Source organism: Carcharodon carcharias, chromosome 15 (genome assembly GCF_017639515.1).
Source record: "Carcharodon carcharias isolate sCarCar2 chromosome 15, sCarCar2.pri, whole genome shotgun sequence".
Taxonomy (NCBI): domain Eukaryota; kingdom Metazoa; phylum Chordata; class Chondrichthyes; order Lamniformes; family Lamnidae; genus Carcharodon; species Carcharodon carcharias.
In genome coordinates, this window is record NC_054481.1 from 96610943 (window position 1) to 96633986 (window position 23044).

The 23044-nt window shown below is 42.4% G+C and overlaps 1 protein-coding gene across 4 annotated transcripts in view; it reads right to left on the reverse strand.

Annotated features, from left to right (window-relative positions):
- The window catches only part of mtor (mechanistic target of rapamycin kinase), a 367630-nt gene that overhangs the window by 169624 nt on the left and 174962 nt on the right, over positions 1 to 23044 (reverse strand). For 3 of the 4 annotated variants that reach the window (XM_041205820.1, XM_041205819.1, XM_041205817.1), the window contains exons 29-30: positions 20150 to 20239; positions 15623 to 15698 (exon numbers count right to left, since the gene is read on the reverse strand). In XM_041205820.1, the coding sequence (XP_041061754.1) occupies positions 15623 to 15698; positions 20150 to 20239 (166 nt within the window). The remainder of the gene's footprint in view (positions 1 to 15622; positions 15699 to 20149; positions 20240 to 23044) is intronic. The other variant, XM_041205818.1, reaches the window with a different exon arrangement.

Here is a 23044-nt window from a genome sequence, read left to right on the forward strand (position 1 = left end):
ATTCTAATTGCATGCCGAATTGCCCTGATGATCCAGCGGTGGGGGATGATTCTGATGAGGAGTCCTAATAATGAGATGTAAGTGTGTTGAAATAATGTTCCCAATATGTCATGGCAGGAAACTTGACCCGCCATTGAAGGCTGCAATGTACAATCGCAAACTGGCTTTACCACACCGCAAAACTGATTCGGGGCCTTCTCATGATGTTTTCCACTCTCGCTTGCCATGACGCGATCCAGCCTTTACTCTGCTTCTGCTCTTCGGCCTGTCTGGCCAGTTGTATGGCTTTACTTAAAATTAAATCTTCAAGATCGTAAAAAGTTAGAGAAGTTTTTATCTAAAACACCCACGACTATTCTCTCTCTTTGATCAGGTCATATTTTAATGTTCTGTACTCATAATTGTCAGCTAGATGGTACAATTCCATTGATGAATCAATCAATTCCTTCAATGGTTTTTGATGGTGTCAGTTAAATTTTGTCCTATCACAATATTTCTAAAGAGACTCAAGTATGAGTCAAAGGTTCTGATGACACCCTTGTATGAGGCTGTTTCTTTGCTCAGATATAAAAACAAAAAAAACTGCAGATGCTGGAAATCCAAAACAAAAACAGAATTACCTGGAAAAACTCAGCAGGTCTGGCAGCATCGGCGGAGAAGAAAAGAGTTGACGTTTCGAGTCCTCATGACCCTTTAACAGAACTAGGTGAATCCACCTAGTTCTGTTGAAGGGTCATGAGGACTCGAAACGTCAACTCTTTTCTTCTCCGCCGATGCTGCCAGACCTGCTGAGTTTTTCCAGGTAATTCTGTTTCTTTGCTCACCCCTTCTGGCCAGCATGTTGTCCGCAATGCTCCTAACAGCATATAACAAAGTGCTAACTTGGTCTTTGTTATTTTAACTTGCAAGACTTGAAGCATTGTGGTACTGGGTGAGCCACCTTCTCCAATTTCAGCATTGTTCAGTTGTCTGGGGCCCTGTGTGTTTTGGAATGATTCTGGAAGAGGCAAAGTATTAGCCATTTCTCACCCTAGGTTGAGGTCCCTTTTTCCCACATTGCTCGTCTGGGCTGTCCTCATGTTTTGCCTCTCTGGTGTGGTTGCTGGGCTGGCCTCAAAGTCCTTCACCTGGGTTTCTTTTCAGGATTCTCCCGCCTTTTCCTACTGTTTCTTTATGGGTGGAATGCTGCTGCCATCTGTTATTGTAGGTTTGTCTCGGGATTTCTTGGTTTTTTACTATATCTGGAGGCAAATGCTCTTTCATTCAATATACCTTTATTTACATAACTATTTACAAGGTTCTAGAACATTAGGACATAGCTACAGCCTCTCTCTAAGTTGCTTCTTGTTCATCTTCTCTCAATGAGTGACATCACTATGATATAGTTCCTTATGCACCTGCTCAGCAGTTATTATTGGAGTTAACCCTTTAACCTAATAATTCTTCTACAGTATACTTGGTAGCACAGTTGCTAAGCTGATTGGTCACTCTGGCAGTGGGATTCACATTAATACAATACTGGTAACTTAGCAATGTATAGCGTGTGACTACTATAAGGAGATGGTAGAAAGGAGGAATGGACCATTCAGCCATTCAAGATCACTAGCTGTTTAGGCAATAACACAAAATTCAAAGAAACACCTCACTGGGATCAAGTGGCTTCTCTTTGGGTATTGAAATCTTTCCAAGAACTATTGCACTTTAACAAGTGCCATTGCGTGATATGAGGCAATGCAACAATACAGCATGGCCAAAGTACCTTACAGTCACGTTCATTTATTAATCTGCCAGCAGAAACTTTTTTTTTTAATAAATGCTGCCTGATGACTTGCAGAATTATGGTATTAAGGTAACCCTTTTCTCTTGCATTTAGCTTCAGTTTTTTTTTTAAACTTTGTAGAATCATCAAGTGAACATATCATGTTCTAAAACCATCTGACGCAACCCTATGATAATCTTACATTTGGTCTACCCCATTCACTGAGTGAAGAAGTTTAATGAGCTAACTGCAGATCAATCTAGTGTGACTTTCTTGTGTAAAATACAATAGATGGGCGAGGTTGTGCTTGTCAAGGTGATTCTGATCTCGGTATTGAATGTTACAGCTCCATTGGTATCTCAGCAGGTCTGGCAGCATCGGCGGAGAAGAAAAGAGTTGACGTTTCGAGTCCTCATGACCCTTCGACAGAACTTGAGTTCGAGTCCAGGAAAGAGCTGAAATATAAGCTGGTTTAAGGTGTGTGTGTGGGGGGCGGAGAGATAGAGAGACAGAGAGGTGGAGGGGGTTGGTGTGGTTGTAGCGACAAACAAGCAGTGATAGAAGCAGATCATCAAAAGATGTCAACAACAATAGTACAATAGAACACATAGGTGTTAAAGTTAAAGTTGGTGATATTATCTAAACGAATGTGCTAATTAAGAATGGATGGTAGGGCACTCAAGGTATAGCTCTAGTGGGTTTTTTTTTTATATAATGGAAATAGGTGGGAAAAGGAAAATCTTTATAATTTATTGGGAAAAAAAAAAGAAGGGGGAAACAGAAAGGGGGTGGGGATGGGGGAGGGGACTCACGACCTAAAGTTGTTGAATTCAATATTCAGTCCGGAAGGCTGTAAAGTCCCTAGTCGGAAGATGAGGTGTTGTTCCTCCAGTTTGCGTTGGGCTTCACTGGAACAATGCAGCAAGCCAAGGACAGACATGTGGGCAAGAGAGCAGGGTGGAGTGTTAAAATGGCAAGCGACAGGGAGGTTTGGGTCATTCTTGCGGACAGACCGCAGGTGTTCTGCAAAGCGGTCGCCCAGTTTACGTTTGGTCTCTCCAATGTAGAGGAGACCACATTGGGAGCAACGAATGCAGTAGACTAAGTTGGGGGAAATGCAAGTGAAATGCTGCTTCACTTGAAAGGAGTGTTTGGGTCCTTGGACGGTGAGGAGAGAGGAAGTGAAGGGGCAGGTGTTGCATCTTTTGCGTGGGCAAGGGGTTGTGCCATAGGAGGGGGTTGAGGAGTAGGGGGTGATGGAGGAGTGGACCAGGGTGTCCCGGAGGGAGCGATCCCTACGGAATGCCGATAAGGGGGGTGAAGGGAAGATGTGTTTGGTAGTGGCATCATGCTGGAGTTGGCGGAAATGGCGGAGGATGATCCTTTGAATGCGGAGGCTGGTGGGGTGATAAGTGAGGACAAGGGGGACCCTATCATGTTTCTGGGAGGGAGGAGAAGGAGTGAGGGCGGATGCGCGGGAGATGGGCCGGACACGGTTGAGGGCCCTGTCAACGACCGTGGGTGGAAAACCTCGGTTAAGGAAGAAGGAGGACATGTCAGAGGAACTGTTTTTGAATGTAGCATCATCGGAACAGATGCGACGGAGGCGAAGGAACTGAGAGAATGGGATGGAGTCCTTACAGGAAGTGGGGTGTGAGGAGCTGTAGTCGAGATAGCTGTGGGTGTCGGTGGGTTTGTAATGGATATTGGTGGACAGTCTATCACCAGAGATTGAGACAGAGAGGTCAAGGAAGGGAAGGGAAGTGTCAGAGATGGACCACGTGAAAATGATGGAGGGGTGGAGATTGGAAGCAAAATTAATAAATTTTTCCAAGTCCTGACGAGAGCATGAAGCAGCACCGAAATAATCATCGATGTACCGGAGAAAGAGTTGTAGAAGGGGGCCGGAGTAGGACTGCAACAAGGAATGTTCCACATACCCCATAAAGAGACAGGCATAGCTGGGGCCCATGCGGGTACCCATAGCCACACCTTTTATTTGGAGGAAGTGAGAGGAGTTGAAGGAGAAATTGTTCAGCGTGAGTACAAGTTCAGCCAGACGGAGGAGAGTAGTGGTGGATGGGGATTGTTCGGGCCTCTGTTCGAGGAAGAAGCTAAGGGCCCTCAGACCATCCTGGTGGGGGATGGAGGTGTAGAGGGATTGGACGTCCATGGTGAAGAGGAAGCGGTAGGGGCCAGGGAACTGGAAATTGTTGATGTGACGTAAGGTGTCAGAGGAATCACGGATGTAGGTGGGAAGGGACTGGACAAGGGGAGAGAGAAGGGAGTCAAGATAACGAGAAATGAGTTCTGTGGGGCAGGAGCAAGCTGAGACGATCGGTCTACCGGGGCAGTTCTGTTTGTGGATTTTGGGTAGGAGATAGAAGCGGGCCGTCCGAGGTTGGGCAACTATCAGGTTGGAAGCTGTGGGAGGGAGATCCCCAGAGGAGATGAGGTCAGTGACAGTCCTGGAAACAATGGCTTGATGTTCAGTGGTGGGGTCATGGTCCAGGGAGAGGTAGGAGGAAGTGTCTGCGAGTTGACGCTCAGCCTCCGCGTGGTAGAGGTCAGTGCGCCAGACAACAACAGCACCACCCTTGTCAGCGGGTTTGATGACAATGTCAGGGTTGGACCTGAGAGAATGGAGTGCAGTAAGTTCAGAGAGAGACAGGTTAGAATGGGTGAGAGGAGCAGAGAAATTGAGACGACTAATGTCGCGCCGACAGTTCTCAATGAAAAGATCGAGAGAAGGTAAGAATCCAGAGGGAGGGGTCCAGGTGGAGGGAGAATATTGAAGATGGGTAAAAGGATCCGTTGAACTGGGAGAGGACTCCTGCCCAAAGAAGTGAGCCCGGAGACGAAGACGGCGGAAGAAGAGTTCAGTATCATGCCGAGCCCGAAATTCATTGAGGTGAGGGCGTAAGGGTATGAAACTAAGTCCTTTGCTGAGCACTGAACGTTCAGCATCGGAGAGGGGAAGGTCAGGGGGTATAGTGAATACACGGCTGGGGTTGGGATTGGAAGATGGGGTGGGGATGGAGGGACAGGCAGGGGTGGAGGGTCCTAGATGGGTGTTGGTGTCGATGAGTTGTTGGAGCTTGCGTTCCTTAGCACTTGAGAGAAAGAGAAAAAGTTTCTTGTTGAGGCGTCGGATGAGCCGAAGGATAAAATGAAACTGGGGGCACGCGCAGCTTTGAAAAAGGGTACGGCGGTGCTGCTGGAGGGAGAGGTCGAGTGTGTTCATATGGCGGCGCATGGCACTGAGAGTGGATTTCAGAATGTGACGGGAACAGCAGTCCGAGAAACGTTTTATGTCCCGGAGATACCTGTAATCCTGGGTGGGTTCGAAACATGAGGGGTGGAATTTCAGTTGAAATCCATGTGGGGTAAGTCGGAGACGGAGACAGTCACTGAGAAAGGAGATATGGCTGTGAAAGCGGGTTTTAGTAAACACCTTGTCAAACACTAGGAGAGAAATGGAAAGCAATGAAGGTGAACAAGGCAACAGAGAAATCCGGAAATCTTGTCGCAGAGAGGAACAGAACTTCTTCAAGGAGGTAGGCATTTCTTGAAGAGCAGTGGCAGTCAATTAAACACAGAGATAAAAACAAAAAAACTGCGGATGCTGGAAATCCAAAACAAAAACAGAATTACCTGGAAAAACTCAGCAGGTCTGGCAGCATCGGCGGAGAAGAAAAGAGTTGACGTTTCGAGTCCTCATGACCCTTCGACAGAACTTGAGTTCGAGTCCAGGAAAGAGCTGAAATATAAGCTGGTTTAAGGTGTGTGTGTGAACTTGTACTCACGCTGAACAATTTCTCCTTCAACTCCTCTCACTTCCTCCAAATAAAAGGTGTGGCTATGGGTACCCGCATGGGCCCCAGCTATGCCTGTCTCTTTATGGGGTATGTGGAACATTCCTTGTTGCAGTCCTACTCCGGCCCCCTTCCACAACTCTTTCTCCGGTACATCGATGATTATTTCGGTGCTGCTTCATGCTCTCGTCAGGACTTGGAAAAATTTATTAATTTTGCTTCCAATCTCCACCCCTCCATCATTTTCACGTGGTCCATCTCTGACACTTCCCTTCCCTTCCTTGACCTCTCTGTCTCAATCTCTGGTGATAGACTGTCCACCAATATCCATTACAAACCCACCGACACCCACAGCTATCTCGACTACAGCTCCTCACACCCCACTTCCTGTAAGGACTCCATCCCATTCTCTCAGTTCCTTCGCCTCCGTCGCATCTGTTCCGATGATGCTACATTCAAAAACAGTTCCTCTGACATGTCCTCCTTCTTCCTTAACCGAGGTTTTCCACCCACGGTCGTTGACAGGGCCCTCAACCGTGTCCGGCCCATCTCCCGCGCATCCGCCCTCACTCCTTCTCCTCCCTCCCAGAAACATGATAGGGTCCCCCTTGTCCTCACTTATCACCCCACCAGCCTCCGCATTCAAAGGATCATCCTCCGCCATTTCCGCCAACTCCAGCATGATGCCACTACCAAACACATCTTCCCTTCACCCCCCTTATCGGCATTCCGTAGGGATCGCTCCCTCCGGGACACCCTGGTCCACTCCTCCATCACCCCCTACTCCTCAACCCCCTCCTATGGCACAACCCCTTGCCCACGCAAAAGATGCAACACCTGCCCCTTCACTTCCTCTCTCCTCACCGTCCAAGGACCCAAACACTCCTTTCAAGTGAAGCAGCATTTCACTTGCATTTCCCCCAACTTAGTCTACTGCATTCGTTGCTCCCAATGTGGTCTCCTCTACATTGGAGAGACCAAACGTAAACTGGGCGACCGCTTTGCAGAACACCTGCGGTCTGTCCGCAAGAATGACCCAAACCTCCCTGTCGCTTGCCATTTTAACACTCCACCCTGCTCTCTTGCCCACATGTCTGTCCTTGGCTTGCTGCATTGTTCCAGTGAAGCCCAACGCAAACTGGAGGAACAACACCTCATCTTCCGACTAGGGACTTTACAGCCTTCCGGACTGAATATTGAATTCAACAACTTTAGGTCGTGAGTCCCCTCCCCCATCCCCACCCCCTTTCTGTTTCCCCCTTCTTTTTTTTTTCCCAATAAATTATAAAGATTTTCCTTTTCCCACCTATTTCCATTATATAAAAAAAAACCCACTAGAGCTATACCTTGAGTGCCCTACCATCCATTCTTAATTAGCACATTCGTTTAGATAATATCACCAACTTTAACTTTAACACCTATGTGTTCTATTGTACTATTGTTGTTGACATCTTTTGATGATCTGCTTCTATCACTGCTTGTTTGTCGCTACAACCACACCAACCCCCTCCACCTCTCTGTCTCTCTATCTCTCCGCCCCCCACACACACACCTTAAACCAGCTTATATTTCAGCTCTTTCCTGGACTCGAACTCAAGTTCTGTCGAAGGGTCATGAGGACTCGAAACGTCAACTCTTTTCTTCTCCGCCGATGCTGCCAGACCTGCTGAGTTTTTCCAGGTAATTCTGTTTTTGTTTTGGATTTCCAGCATCCGCAGTTTTTTTGTTTTTATCTCTGTGTTTAATTGACTGCCACTGCTCTTCAAGAAATGCCTACCTCCTTGAAGAAGTTCTGTTCCTCTCTGCGACAAGATTTCCGGATTTCTCTGTTGCCTTGTTCACCTTCATTGCTTTCCATTTCTCTCCTAGTGTTTGACAAGGTGTTTACTAAAACCCGCTTTCACAGCCATATCTCCTTTCTCAGTGACTGTCTCCGTCTCCGACTTACCCCACATGGATTTCAACTGAAATTCCACCCCTCATGTTTCGAACCCACCCAGAATTACAGGTATCTCCGGGACATAAAACGTTTCTCGGACTGCTGTTCCCGTCACATTCTGAAATCCACTCTCAGTGCCATGCGCCGCCATATGAACACACTCGACCTCTCCCTCCAGCAGCACCGCCGTACCCTTTTTCAAAGCTGCGCGTGCCCCCAGTTTCATTTTATCCTTCGGCTCATCCGACGCCTCAACAAGAAACTTTTTCTCTTTCTCTCAAGTGCTAAGGAACGCAAGCTCCAACAACTCATCGACACCAACACCCATCTAGGACCCTCCACCCCTGCCTGTCCCTCCATCCCCACCCCATCTTCCAATCCCAACCCCAGCCGTGTATTCACTATACCCCCTGACCTTCCCCTCTCCGATGCTGAACGTTCAGTGCTCAGCAAAGGACTTAGTTTCATACCCTTACGCCCTCACCTCAATGAATTTCGGGCTCGGCATGATACTGAACTCTTCTTCCGCCGTCTTCGTCTCCGGGCTCACTTCTTTGGGCAGGAGTCCTCTCCCAGTTCAACGGATCCTTTTACCCATCTTCAATATTCTCCCTCCACCTGGACCCCTCCCTCTGGATTCTTACCTTCTCTCGATCTTTTCATTGAGAACTGTCGGCGCGACATTAGTCGTCTCAATTTCTCTGCTCCTCTCACCCATTCTAACCTGTCTCTCTCTGAACTTACTGCACTCCATTCTCTCAGGTCCAACCCTGACATTGTCATCAAACCCGCTGACAAGGGTGGTGCTGTTGTTGTCTGGCGCACTGACCTCTACCACGCGGAGGCTGAGCGTCAACTCGCAGACACTTCCTCCTACCTCTCCCTGGACCATGACCCCACCACTGAACATCAAGCCATTGTTTCCAGGACTGTCACTGACCTCATCTCCTCTGGGGATCTCCCTCCCACAGCTTCCAACCTGATAGTTGCCCAACCTCGGACGGCCCGCTTCTATCTCCTACCCAAAATCCACAAACAGAACTGCCCCGGTAGACCGATCGTCTCAGCTTGCTCCTGCCCCACAGAACTCATTTCTCGTTATCTTGACTCCCTTCTCTCTCCCCTTGTCCAGTCCCTTCCCACCTACATCCGTGATTCCTCTGACACCTTACGTCACATCAACAATTTCCAGTTCCCTGGCCCCTACCGCTTCCTCTTCACCATGGACGTCCAATCCCTCTACACCTCCATCCCCCACCAGGATGGTCTGAGGGCCCTTAGCTTCTTCCTCGAACAGAGGCCCGAACAATCCCCATCCACCACTACTCTCCTCCGTCTGGCTGAACTTGTACTCACGCTGAACAATTTCTCCTTCAACTCCTCTCACTTCCTCCAAATAAAAGGTGTGGCTATGGGTACCCGCATGGGCCCCAGCTATGCCTGTCTCTTTATGGGGTATGTGGAACATTCCTTGTTGCAGTCCTACTCCGGCCCCCTTCCACAACTCTTTCTCCGGTACATCGATGATTATTTCGGTGCTGCTTCATGCTCTCGTCAGGACTTGGAAAAATTTATTAATTTTGCTTCCAATCTCCACCCCTCCATCATTTTCACGTGGTCCATCTCTGACACTTCCCTTCCCTTCCTTGACCTCTCTGTCTCAATCTCTGGTGATAGACTGTCCACCAATATCCATTACAAACCCACCGACACCCACAGCTATCTCGACTACAGCTCCTCACACCCCACTTCCTGTAAGGACTCCATCCCATTCTCTCAGTTCCTTCGCCTCCGTCGCATCTGTTCCGATGATGCTACATTCAAAAACAGTTCCTCTGACATGTCCTCCTTCTTCCTTAACCGAGGTTTTCCACCCACGGTCGTTGACAGGGCCCTCAACCGTGTCCGGCCCATCTCCCGCGCATCCGCCCTCACTCCTTCTCCTCCCTCCCAGAAACATGATAGGGTCCCCCTTGTCCTCACTTATCACCCCACCAGCCTCCGCATTCAAAGGATCATCCTCCGCCATTTCCGCCAACTCCAGCATGATGCCACTACCAAACACATCTTCCCTTCACCCCCCTTATCGGCATTCCGTAGGGATCGCTCCCTCCGGGACACCCTGGTCCACTCCTCCATCACCCCCTACTCCTCAACCCCCTCCTATGGCACAACCCCTTGCCCACGCAAAAGATGCAACACCTGCCCCTTCACTTCCTCTCTCCTCACCGTCCAAGGACCCAAACACTCCTTTCAAGTGAAGCAGCATTTCACTTGCATTTCCCCCAACTTAGTCTACTGCATTCGTTGCTCCCAATGTGGTCTCCTCTACATTGGAGAGACCAAACGTAAACTGGGCGACCGCTTTGCAGAACACCTGCGGTCTGTCCGCAAGAATGACCCAAACCTCCCTGTCGCTTGCCATTTTAACACTCCACCCTGCTCTCTTGCCCACATGTCTGTCCTTGGCTTGCTGCATTGTTCCAGTGAAGCCCAACGCAAACTGGAGGAACAACACCTCATCTTCCGACTAGGGACTTTACAGCCTTCCGGACTGAATATTGAATTCAACAACTTTAGGTCGTGAGTCCCCTCCCCCATCCCCACCCCCTTTCTGTTTCCCCCTTCTTTTTTTTTTCCCAATAAATTATAAAGATTTTCCTTTTCCCACCTATTTCCATTATATAAAAAAAAACCCACTAGAGCTATACCTTGAGTGCCCTACCATCCATTCTTAATTAGCACATTCGTTTAGATAATATCACCAACTTTAACTTTAACACCTATGTGTTCTATTGTACTATTGTTGTTGACATCTTTTGATGATCTGCTTCTATCACTGCTTGTTTGTCGCTACAACCACACCAACCCCCTCCACCTCTCTGTCTCTCTATCTCTCCGCCCCCCACACACACACACCTTAAACCAGCTTATATTTCAGCTCTTTCCTGGACTCGAACTCAAGTTCTGTCGAAGGGTCATGAGGACTCGAAACGTCAACTCTTTTCTTCTCCGCCGATGCTGCCAGACCTGCTGAGTTTTTCCAGGTAATTCTGTTTTTGTTTTGGATTTCCAGCATCCGCAGTTTTTTTGTTTTTATCCATTGGTATCTGATGCTTGAGGAACAGTTTTTTTTATACCATATGATAAACCCATTTCACGTATTATTTGATTTTAGATTGTGACAACTTTGCCACACAACATAAAATATCTCCACAGTGAACTATTATGAATGGTGAGTTTTGATTTAAATCACCTGTAGAGGTAGTTATTTTAATAATTGAATTTGTACAAGAGTTAAATACAGCCCTAATTTCTTCAGGTCAGCAAAACAACAGTAATTTTGTGCTATTAAAAATAACAGATGGCCACCATGTTTCCCCATCACTATACCAATAGAAGATGGATGTCATGAAGATATTAATGTATATAATGTTATTGGAAATTATTTTAAATTGGACTTGTAGTGGGGTCTGTGGCTGTGGGTGAGAGTGTATCTTAACTGGATTAAAGCCAGCTAGTCTGGGTGCTTTGATGTACAGTAGTTTTGAGATATTAAACAGTAAGGAAGTAAAGGTAAAAAGTACATTTGCATTTTGCTGAATAAACCATTTAAAGACTGGGGGTGAAATCTTGCACCTAGCTAGGAGACACCAAGCAATAAGCTTATATCACTAATAAAATTGGTACTATGAAAGGGGTTTTATTGTTAGAAGAGGTGGAGTTTAAAGGGCCTGGAGATACAATGAGAATTTACATTCAAAAGAAAGGCTAGGTATATACAGAAAAGTAAGTCAGAGGGATGCTGCCTGTAAGCCTACAACTTTGCTAAGGAACCAAATTGAAAAGAACCTCATTTTGAATTTGTAAGATGAAATGTACTTTGCCTGGTATCGGTTTAGGTCTATAGGTTATTGTTGCCATGGGGCAAGATGGAAGATTACCTGGGAGTGATTAATTTGGAGATTTGTTTAAAAGTTACTAGGATAATAATTTGTAGATATATGTATGTGTTTAACTTTGTTGTTAAATTAATAAATGTTTAATTTTCTAAAAAACCTCTGGAGGCTTGATGGTTTCATTTTTGAATTCAGAGCTGCATCTCAAACATACCAATTGAAAAAAAGGTTATGACAGTTGTTTAAAGTTTCCCTCTGGGATTTTAAATAACTCAACCTTTACCACTGCTGTGTCATAACAATGGAATAATGTTTTAAAAAGAGTAGCAGTGTAAAGTACAATGCAGTATGTTCACTGTTGCAGGCTGGACCACAACGTTTGCAACCATTTCCTCCTGTTTGACCTTGAGAGGAGTTTTCAAACCCAAATAAATTTCCATCACAAAGACTGCCTACTTCCATAATCAGAATACTATCTGCCTCTGCTCCATCTTATCCAATCTACTGCTGAAATCCTTATCCATGCACTTGTCACCTCCAGGCTCAGTTGGTCCAATGCTTTACGGGCCAACCATCTGTCCTTCATTTTCCATAAACTTCACTTGTCTCCTAGTCCGCTTCAAGTGCTAGTTCTCCTGCCTCGCTGACTTACATTAGATCTGGGGCCCCTACCACCTCAAGCAAAAACACAGTGAATGTTATTCTTCATGTTGAGATGAGGAAGCAAAACAAAACATGAAGCTTATGCAACAAGTATACATCATTACTGTGCTGAATCCCACACTAAAGCTTCCTAAGTCAATTGACAAATTGATGCATTTGACATGGTTGTGTGATAGAAACAGAATCAGCAAAGAGTGAATCCCATGTATCCCAACAGCCTTAAGAATGGTTGAAGGATATTACAGTCACAACATGTCATCAATCCTGGAGAATAATTATACATATTTAATATACATACCTCAAATTAATCTGATGAATTAACTGTCTAACTTTGTTATTTACTAGGCATTTACTGCCAACACCTTCAATTTCCTTATGTGTGGTAATATGTTGACACTGCATGGGTGCTCACTTATACATTACCTCAGCACACAGATATCCTCAAATGAGAAACTTGATCCTTATAAAAACAGCAACAGTCAATCTTTATGCAGCCAGTCTGCTCTGTAACTAGTGCCTGATGCCAATGGCCCCAGGGCAGGTGATGGAAGCTTTTTCCAACTTCTTTTGAGAAGTGTTAAAAAAAAATTCACAAAATACTATTCTTTTAAAATTTCAGGTAATCCTAATAGCTGGAGAATAAGCACATCCATTAGCAAAACTTGTTTTTTTTCAGTTATTGCAAATTTTCCAGCTAGAGATGTCAAATTTTCTGATTTACTCTCTAGCTCTTCTGAGTACTGGACTTCTTTTATCTTCCTTCTGTAACAATGATACTTTCAAAAATTGTAAAGGAGATCTCTTTCCACAAGCATTTACATAAATATCCATGGCCAAGACATTTCCAAGCTCTGAGAAAAAGATGGTTCTCCCATCAGATTCTGTGATGATATACTGCAATATGGAGAGGCAGGTTCCACAGAATACAATTGAAACCAATGAAGTAGCCATCAGATACAATCACCATTTATGTATCGCAAAGAAAATGCAGCATTCCGACGCAATATAAAAGCATCAACATAATCTCTCAGGGTAAATTCTCCTTTAACTGACTTCCTTTTATTTTAGAATACCTTGTTACACAATATTTTAGCCATGATAAAAAGAAAAATTATGGGAAGATCTAGGTAAAGAAATTCAGATGAGGAATGGTCCTGATGCACCCTATTCCTATTTCTTATGTTCTTAACTATGGAATGTCTGAAATATGCTGCAAAGGCTGCAGAAACATTCACTAACTGTTGCTCATAATTTAAGCTCTCCCTTGGGACAATAATATTGAACTGTAGGTTCTATGAAGAGTTGGTTCATTGAAGCATTTTAGAACCAAACCTCTCTCACTATTTGCTGGAATGTCGAAATGGTAAGGCAGGGTGAACTGTTTTGTTGTCATTGAAAGTAATGCTGAATAGATTAAAAAAATTTAAATGCTAGAGGTCTGAAATAAAAAGAATACTGGAAACACATTTTAGCAGAATCTGAAAAGAGAAAGAAAAAATTAAGGTTCCTAGTGTTTCCAATTGCTGTATATTTTCTGCTTTTAATAAGATGCAGCAACCTAGTATATTACTGAGTAGTATATAACCTAGTATATATTTCCAGCATCTGCATTTTGCTTTTATCCAAGAGACAGATCTCTATTCAAGGAGTGACATTTAAAATATTATATTTTTTTGAGGGAGCAGAAAGCAAATAGGAGATAGTTTATATGAAAATAATCACTGATAAAATTTAGTTGAAAATTTCATTCTGCTTAGCAGCAATGAGATTTTAGGAATGCTTCTTCAAATGTCAACTGCAGAATTTGTAAGGATGAATTTGGCCATTTCAGAACAGCAGAAATGTGAACAATGGCAGACTGTGGAACTTTTCTGAATAGGACTGAGGTGATTGAACAAATATTTTGTGTGGTTTAGCTGAAACTCAAATATTCCTAAAATAGAATCTCATTTCTCATGAGTGTGCCACCAGTTCATTGAAATCAATGGGACAGCACCGTTATCTTTAGCTATAGTATTAGCAAAATATTTGTTATTCCTGCTTGCTCCAGAAGTGGTATAACTTCTCTCAACCCGTTACAACAAGGACAGATAAGACAACGTAATTTCTCTAATGGTGACCGACTGACTAGCAATCTTTCAATAGTCTTAAGTCTGGAACCATGTTAACGCATATAATTGCATCTAGCCTTGTTTGACAAGTTCAAAAAACTCGAGTATTGCTGAAAAAGGAGACTTTTTTTTGTCAAAGCTTTTTGTCTTGCACTCATCAGGACAATTCACAAGAACACCAAATATAAAGGGAACAACAATTTATACTGTATGAGAAAAGAGTGCTGATTGGTTGGCAAGTGGACTCAAATTGTTATAGGTGTTGCCATGGAGATTGCATGAAGTTGATGCTCAAGCCACTTGGGCAACATTTGCTAAATAATCCTCAATGTGTTAAGACTTATGCTGACTACCAATTTAAGATTGTCAGTCGGGCTCGCAGTATGGTGCATGTGTACACTGGATGCTACATGTATTAATACACAGGGCCTTGATCTTTGCAGGCAGAAAGAACATGTACACACATCGCACCTGTTTCAGCTAAACAAAGTAAGTGACAGCCTTTCGCTGGTTCATTCCTCAGGGCAATGCCTTGACCAGAGTCAAACTGCCTGGTTTAAATTTCAAACAATGCTTGGCAGTTAACTGTCAGTCACCACCAACTGGTGCACTCTTCATGGCAATGCCTTTACCAATCAGAGCCGCTTGTTAACCAATCAGCACTCTGTTCTCGTACAGTATAAATTGTTGTTCCCTTTACATTTGGTATTCTTGCGAACTGTACTGATGGGTGCAAGATGAAAGCTTCCACAAAACATATCTCTTTTTTTCAGCAATATTCAAGTTGCGTACTACCGAACGACTATTTTGAAAAACTGCATTGAAACTTGCAACAGCTGGAACAAAATAAGCACAGCAGGTAAAAGCATGGCTGTTGAGTTTCATTCGTTACTTAATCCTAAAATTATTTTCATTGTAGGCAATAAAAATAAGTCAACACTGTTTTCATATCATTAGGGAAACCGAATACAACTTACTGCACTGCCAGTAGATGAGGAGGTAGGCAATAGTAGTGGAAAAGTTCTGCTGACAGTTAAGTGCCAGCAATTCTACTCAGTGCTGCCAAAAGTCCATTAAGCCCATCCATTTGGCAAGTTGTTACTGTACCAACACAGATTTGTGCATACTATGTACAGGGGCATTCAGCATTTTAAGAAGTACATTACAAAAGGAGTACTCAGGTCAAATAGTGCAACATTAATATGGTTATTCACAAATGTCTTTTATCGGGCTGCAATCACTTGCTCAAGAAGTGCTGGAACATGGGAGGGATGAATGTGGTGGGTTTACAATTACAATCTCGCATTTAGTGAGTCCCTGATTCCAATCATACAACAGTTGCCAAGAAGACCTGACAGTTTCTCACAGGAAGAAAACTTATCTTTTAAGGATAAACTTAGTTGGGTATTTGTGTCACAACAAGGTATAATACTTACCAACTCCCCATAGTGTTTCATGGCATATTCCAGGACCCCAGCGGCTGCCTCAGGCTGCTGCAATTTGTTGTTTATGCTGTCAATGAAATCAGAGCATTTAGTACAATTCCAATTAAGAAGCTAAGAAAGCATACTAATTTAAAAAATATATTTATAATGTCCACAGGATATTCCAAATTGCTTCATATTTGAAGAACTACTTTTGAAACTAAATTACTATTATTCATTGGAAATATTGTTGAAAGTTTTAGTTTCTCTAATATTTGATGCAAGTTAATCAACAGCATCCAAATCAAGTAGTGCCTTTTATATGCTGTTATTCAGAGGACTGAATTTAATAAGAGATGGGGAGAAAGGATGAGGGGCTCAGGCAGGTAGAAGAAAATCAGGCACGGTAGAGAAAAATTCAGAAAGAATGCCAAATAACATAATAGGCACAAGTAAAAACATCAATCTTTGCTGGCTCAGAGTAAAAGCCAACTTAACAATTAAGGCTTATTAACATTGCACTAGGATCTATCAATGTTCGTAAGATATTGGGCCATTAACTTCTGACTAGAATCGGAAAGTGCCGGTCTACAGGAATTAGAAGAAATAAATACCTACTTACCTGGTCTTGAAAATTACATTGACACTTCTGTTCGCAGAAGCTGTTTGGGGCCTGCATCGAAAGACCCTTCGCAGGCCCCAGTGAAGTCTAGCTCCAGCAGATTCCAGGAGGTCATGCCCCCTTTTTTACGGCACTTGCTGCCGTAAAACAGGTAAGTTTAAAGGGCCAGGGAAATTGACAGGCTGGGGAAAGGCAAGTGCCTAAGGTAAGTGGATAAGATTTGTGGGGTAGGAGTGTGTCTGGGGGTGTTGGATCGGAGGTCCGGGCGGGAGGTCTGTATGTTTGGGAGGGGATGGGGAGGTTCAAAGTCCATGGGGCGTCACATTTCCATGGGGGTTGGGGAGGGGCCAGGGGGAAGAGTATCAGAGTTTGGGGATGGGGGTGGTCAGGAGGGAGGTGGTGGGGGTAGCTCAGTTTGCTTGGGGGGGGGGGGGGGGGCAGTCCTGTGGGGTTGGTCTGAGTCTATACAATAGTTACTTAGAAGTTAGAAGAGGTATCAATTCTTCTAAATTTTTCTGAGTAACTATTGGTATAACCCTCGCGGAACCATCCAGTGTTTGCGACTTAAACTATATTTTCAGTTGGTTTCCAGTGTAGTGCAATTGTCCAGAGGCCATGCAAACCCTTACCTGGGGACTCCCCAGAGGGATTCCTCAGCGCATCTTTGGGGTACTCCCCCAAATCCGACGCTGGGGAGCTCGGAAGTTACGGGCCATTTATATCCATAAATATTCAAGTATATTTGTGAATACATATTGTAATTACTTAAGATACAATCTGACAAGAATAGGAATCCACATAAATCACCACAGAATCTCTACAGGTCTGTAAAGATATACCATTAAGAATATTGCCAGAATTTTACTGCACTTTACGTATCAATTTGTCACAATTTATGCAAGGGTCCATTTAAAATAAAACAGATTTTGAGAGTATCAAAGGCAATCTGTACCTAGGCTTTTGCAACTACACAGATCACAAAGGGCAGCACTTCACCATTGTGACAAAAAAATAGGTTTTTGTCTGGTATTAGTAGCAATTTCTTTACATCTGGTCATTGCACATGAGTAGTTTTTACAAATCAAAAGTTTTTGCTACAGATGCTGCAAAGTTTGAGGGAAGGAACCAGGTTATCTTTGAATAGATTCAGATGCTGTGATTTGCTCAGCTTAATGCATTTCAACCAATTATTCTGAATACAGTTACGAGCTATGAAGAATCCAAACATGCTACAACAGATGAAAGAGTGTATTTAAACAGCGGATCCATTCCATAGGCTAAATACAGAGTCAAATATTAGAATCCAGTCTAACCAATTAGAAGCTTCACAAGCAAAAAAATAGATAGATTAGTCCGAAGAGTCCAAGGAGGAGAAGAACTATGATTATACGAGTTATCTATAAAGGAGCATGCTTTGAACATTTAATTGTTAGACCATTCACCCAGAAATTACTTATTTTACAAATTGAATTAATATCTTCAACTTGAAGGAGAGATCTGATGTGATGCTTTACCAGTGATGTGAGTTGTTATGGAGACATAAGTAATTCAGTATCTTCTAGCTATTACTTGGATTTGCTATTCAGCTTTCTTACCAAGATCCCAAGAAAAAGATAAACAGTCTCAGAGGCATAAGGCCATGGGATCCACACATTAGCATGAAGTAATCAATAATCAAAATAATCTAGTATAAGATGGTTTTAAAAGACACAACGACATAACCACCATCTCGGAACATATGAACTAACATTTTCCCTTGGCTATCTTCAAGTCTCTAGCACTTCATCTATTGGATAACAGAGGTATTAGGGAATTCATTGTAGAATAGTCCTCAATATCAGACTGTTCCTACCCCAATAGGCTGGGAATCTCCATCCTGTTCACTAACGTCAATGTGAATGCAAATGCCTAATGGGATGAAACAATATGAATAATAGAATTTTTTCTCAAATATACAGTCCCACATTGACAATTAAGGATACCTATCAGATGTCTCAAATAAATAGATCCATGTGGATCTTCACCCCAAATTTAAGAATAGGTTTAATTTCTCAAAATTCCTCTTCACTAGCTCTACCCATATATGTTCCAACTCATTTAAAATTCCACATCCTATTCAGAGTACCCAATTGCAGACTTCCCCATTTCTAAAGCATCAACTGTGAAATCCTCATTCAGATCACCTCAATTTCCTCCACGATGTCACTCAATCCTACATCATCTTCATTTCTACATCCCAGCACACATCATCTTTTCTGGCCAATGTGCCCTCTCTTTTCCTCAACACTGATGGCAGATCTGTCAGGTATTATACTCCTGCATTCTTCTGTCTGCTCTTAAAGCCTTACTAAAAGAAACCTTTAGACTTTTTTTTGAATATGTCAGTCACTCTCCTTAACTGCCCACTTGAACCATGTCCTGGGATGTTTTCATTATGTGAACGGGCCAAATAAACAATTCTTATAGCAACAAAATTAGGCAATTTATAGCAGATATCAAAATTATTTTACTAATACTTGTTTTATGACTCCTTGCAGCCTAATTCCTTCAATACCTGCACTTCTGTCAATGTGATTAAAAGGTTCTCACATATTATCTTTGTAAACATGAGAGTATTGTCTTGGGAATCTCTATTCAACAGAGCCTTGCACAGAGTGAATGGGCTGCTCTATGAACAAACATTGCCAACTCTGTCTCTCTTCACTTTTTAAACCTCTGGGTACTGGAAAAAACCACCACACTCAGACCAATCCTGAAGAATAACATACAGCTGACACAGTCCATTCCTGTCAAGTTGTTGCCTTGCTTCCTTCTTCAGATCCAGCAATAAATGGTGATAATTTACAGCCAGTCATACTTAAACAGTATGTCAGAGCCAATCCTTGAACCAAGAGTTTCAAGGGAGTTTCATATATTATATGTAGGAAAAAACATTTCCTCAGTAGTCTGTAATAAATTAGAAACATATAGGGAACATAGGAAATAGGAGCAGGAATAGGCCATTTGGTCCCTTGAGCCTGCTCCGCCATTCAAGGAGATCATGGTTGATCTTCTATCTCAACACCATTTTCCTGCACTAGCCCCATATCCCTTGATATCTTTAATATCTAGAAATCTATCGATGTCTGAGGTAGAGAATTCCAAAGTTTCACCAGCCTCTGGGTGAAGAAATTCCTCCTCAGCTCAGTCCTACTTAGATTTTGTGTAGACAGAACCATGAAAACAATGAAGCTAAAAGGAACTTTCAAAAAGAGATGGAAATGACTTTGACTTTGATCATTTTACCAAATACTATTGAACATTCAACTGTTATTGATTTCCTATAATATATACTGCCTATGTTATTCCTCCAGTAATCAATTGTGAACTTAGTTACTAAATTTTCAGCTTTTACATCTTGGGCTAAACTTTACACCAATTATTATGAACATGCAGAAAAATCCAGAAAAAAGGTGTTAAGCACAAGAGTTCACCAGTCAGCTAAAATTCTCCATGACAACTGCTGCCAGCCAATCTCTACTGCAAATGTTCAAGATAAAATTATTCTCACTAAGACCACAGTAATACATCAGAAAAATAGATACATGTGACTATAAACTTATCTAATTGCCTACCCAACACCATTGTAGGAGCATGAGTAGGGCTGCAGCAGTTCAGAGAAGGTCTTGTAACACTTTCTTATAGTAACTAGGGATGGGCAATTGCAACCTTGCCAACATTGCCCATTTCCGGAGAAGAAATATAAAAATTGATTCTTGGGTTTCAACGACAAATTAGTAAACTGCTTGAACTTTGCTGGAGCATTGAGAAGATCATAGTAATTTCCTCAAGCAATTCCTGTCTTATCATCCTTCATCATTTAGTGTTCTCGATTTAATTCAGTGAACATTTAAAACAAAAATGGAGGCTTCACCTACAGTTTTGCTGTTGGGCACATCTGGATTCCACCTGCCCACTGCTGTCGTCTCCAAGTCCCTCCAGATGGAAAAAGATATGAAAATGTGTCACTAAAAAACCACAACAAAACATTTGCTTGTCAACTTCTTTGAATGTTCTGGTCAACCACATTTCTTACTTAAACAAGATCAGTGAAGTATTATTCCAAATGAACAGGCAGTTTGTCAAGAAATTCTTCAAATTTGTCCACGAGGAGGAATAATGACTTCACCTGAAACATATTATGATTGATGCCAACTTGAAAGCATTCTCATTCAACTATTAAAGTTCAGCAAGTTCAAATGGGATCTTTTGCCTTTGCAGAATCTTCCTTTAAGAATATAAGCCAATTATTTCACTGCTATATGGTGAATCAACATGCAAACATTGAAATCTCATTTTCCAGTCTTTTAAATGGGAAAACAAAGAAATAACGTTGACAAATGTAAAATCAAACATCAATAACAGGCACTTAAATAAACAGCAAGATCTTTTCCGATGCATCTTGTTTCAGCTCACAATTTCAGTTTCTGGCAGAAAAGTTCACAATTAAATGCTGAAATTGTTAATGCATGTGCTTTTTTTCATTATTTACTCTGCTGAACAAGACTCCAAGTGAGAAGTGTACAAAATGCTATAGTAGCTCCAGATCTTTTAACTGCATATTGTTTCTGTTGCTTACTGTTAATTACCTGTCATCTTGTATAACAAAGGCTTAAAGATTTCTCAAGTTTTCTGTGCAATTGTCCAAGTGCTCTATACCACAATGACTGCGAAAATTAAATATTACAGGTTTCGCAATCTGTCCCCTGAAGCAGTATGATTAATACAAGTTGATGAACAACATGGTTTAGTTGAAACACAAGTAGTCCTATGATGGCCAAAGTATCTTAAATCCCTATCTTCAGAAACAGCATCCCTCCTGGTGCACGCTTGACAGGCCAAGTGACCTACTTCTGTGCTATCAGCGATTGGAGTCCATGTCAGAACAATGATCAGAGTACCATCTTATAATTACTGAATTTGCCAAAATTCCACAATTATTATAATAGATTTATACTAGTATTTTGGAGATTGCATTTGTGGTTTATTTCTCTATAAAAATCACCTGGAGTGCTGATTAAGCTGGCTGGAAGAATAAAATGGTGTCTAGAAATTATGTTCTTAAATGTGAAAGTACTAAAAAAAAATTCTCAGACTGCTTACTCCCTTTTAGTCATTTCATACACCAGAGAGTTGTAAAAATTCCTTAAAAGTTAAATATCATTCCAATACAGTACCAAATAATATCCACAAAATAAGATTATAAGGAAATTCCAAACAAACTATTAATTAGAACAAACAAGGCTTGGGTTACATACTGAAAGACCAAGAGAGTTTTTTCAAGGGAGTGAAGACATGAAGTAGAAAGGAAGAAAAGGAAATAAGAAAGTTGCAGTAAATAGCACTTTTCACAGGCACCAGATGTCTCGAGGCACTTTTCAGCCAGTACTTCTGAAGCATAGTCACGGGTGTAAATGAAGGAAACGAGGCTGTCAGTTTGTGCACAACAGGCTCTCTCAAACTCTAATGTGATAGTGACCAGATAATCTGTTTTTGTGATGTTGATTGAAAGATAAATAATGGCCAGGACACCAAAGATTGTGGGCCGTGGTGGTTTCAGGCAATCTCTTAAACTAGACAGTGAACGACAGATTGATCGGTGTTATCAAAACCCAGAGTTACATCTTCGAGCCTCATTCCTGCCTTTCATTCCATATAATAGAAACAATTTAAGTTTATTGGGCTTATTGTTATTTGATAATGGTAGATGGCCTCGCTTACATTCAAATCAATAAAATCTTTACGTACACTTGTTATATTCAGATGATTTTAAGGACATGCTGCAAATTTTAACGTAACTTAATAGTTCAGACGATTATAATAATCAATTGAGCTGAAATCCATTGGTCTTAAATTGTTGAGTCCAGAGGTTAGTTAGTGCTGCAATCAAAACAGGTTACTGGGGCCTCGCCATTCACAAATTGTCTGTTGCCTTTGTCTACATGACTACACTTAAAGTAAAAGGTCATGACGCACTTTGGAACTTTTTTCTTGAATGAAACAAATAGGAATGGAACTCCGAAAAGGATCAGTATCCTGTATTATATAATTAACAAACAACAGACAAGTTTCATTAGGGCACTTTGCAGGTTTTACATAATTCTCTAAGGTCATCCTGAAAATCATTATACTGGTAATCATGTACAAGAATGTTCATTTTATCATGAACAGAACAAACCAAGTATCTAGAGGCAACAAACTGAACATTACCAGTTGCGAACATAGTGGTGATGTTATGGATAGGGATAAGAGACAACTGAGCCCCAATTCCCTTCCCTTAATGTCCATAACAGTGTGATTTTTTTGGGAAAGGAAGGTGTGTGTGTTTCTCAACCCTTGAGTGTGTGGTCAATTTGAATAATCAACGGCAAGCTTTTGTGGACTTAAATAAAAAGGATCATTTATTCACACATTCACCCCGATGTCCAATACTATGTTACTCACATGGTGCACGCACACACACACGCACGCTAACAGGGGATAGTGCACTTTTACCAATTACAAACAAAGGAACAGTTCATACGTCGCGTTATTGGCTCATCTGAGGAAGGAGGACATTGCAGGCCTGTTGAAGATGACATTTTCGCCCTTGAAGGGGTAGTCTAGGCAGATTCAATAGCTGGAGTCATATTGCAGGATTCTCTCAAAGAGATGCACTTTTCCAGCAGGTCTTAAGAGTTAGTTACTTGTGGTTTTCTTACCAGGAAGTCAAGTTTCTGTACAGATGGACTTGGAACAGGGACAGGCTGGGAGACTTTTAAGATGTAGCAGCC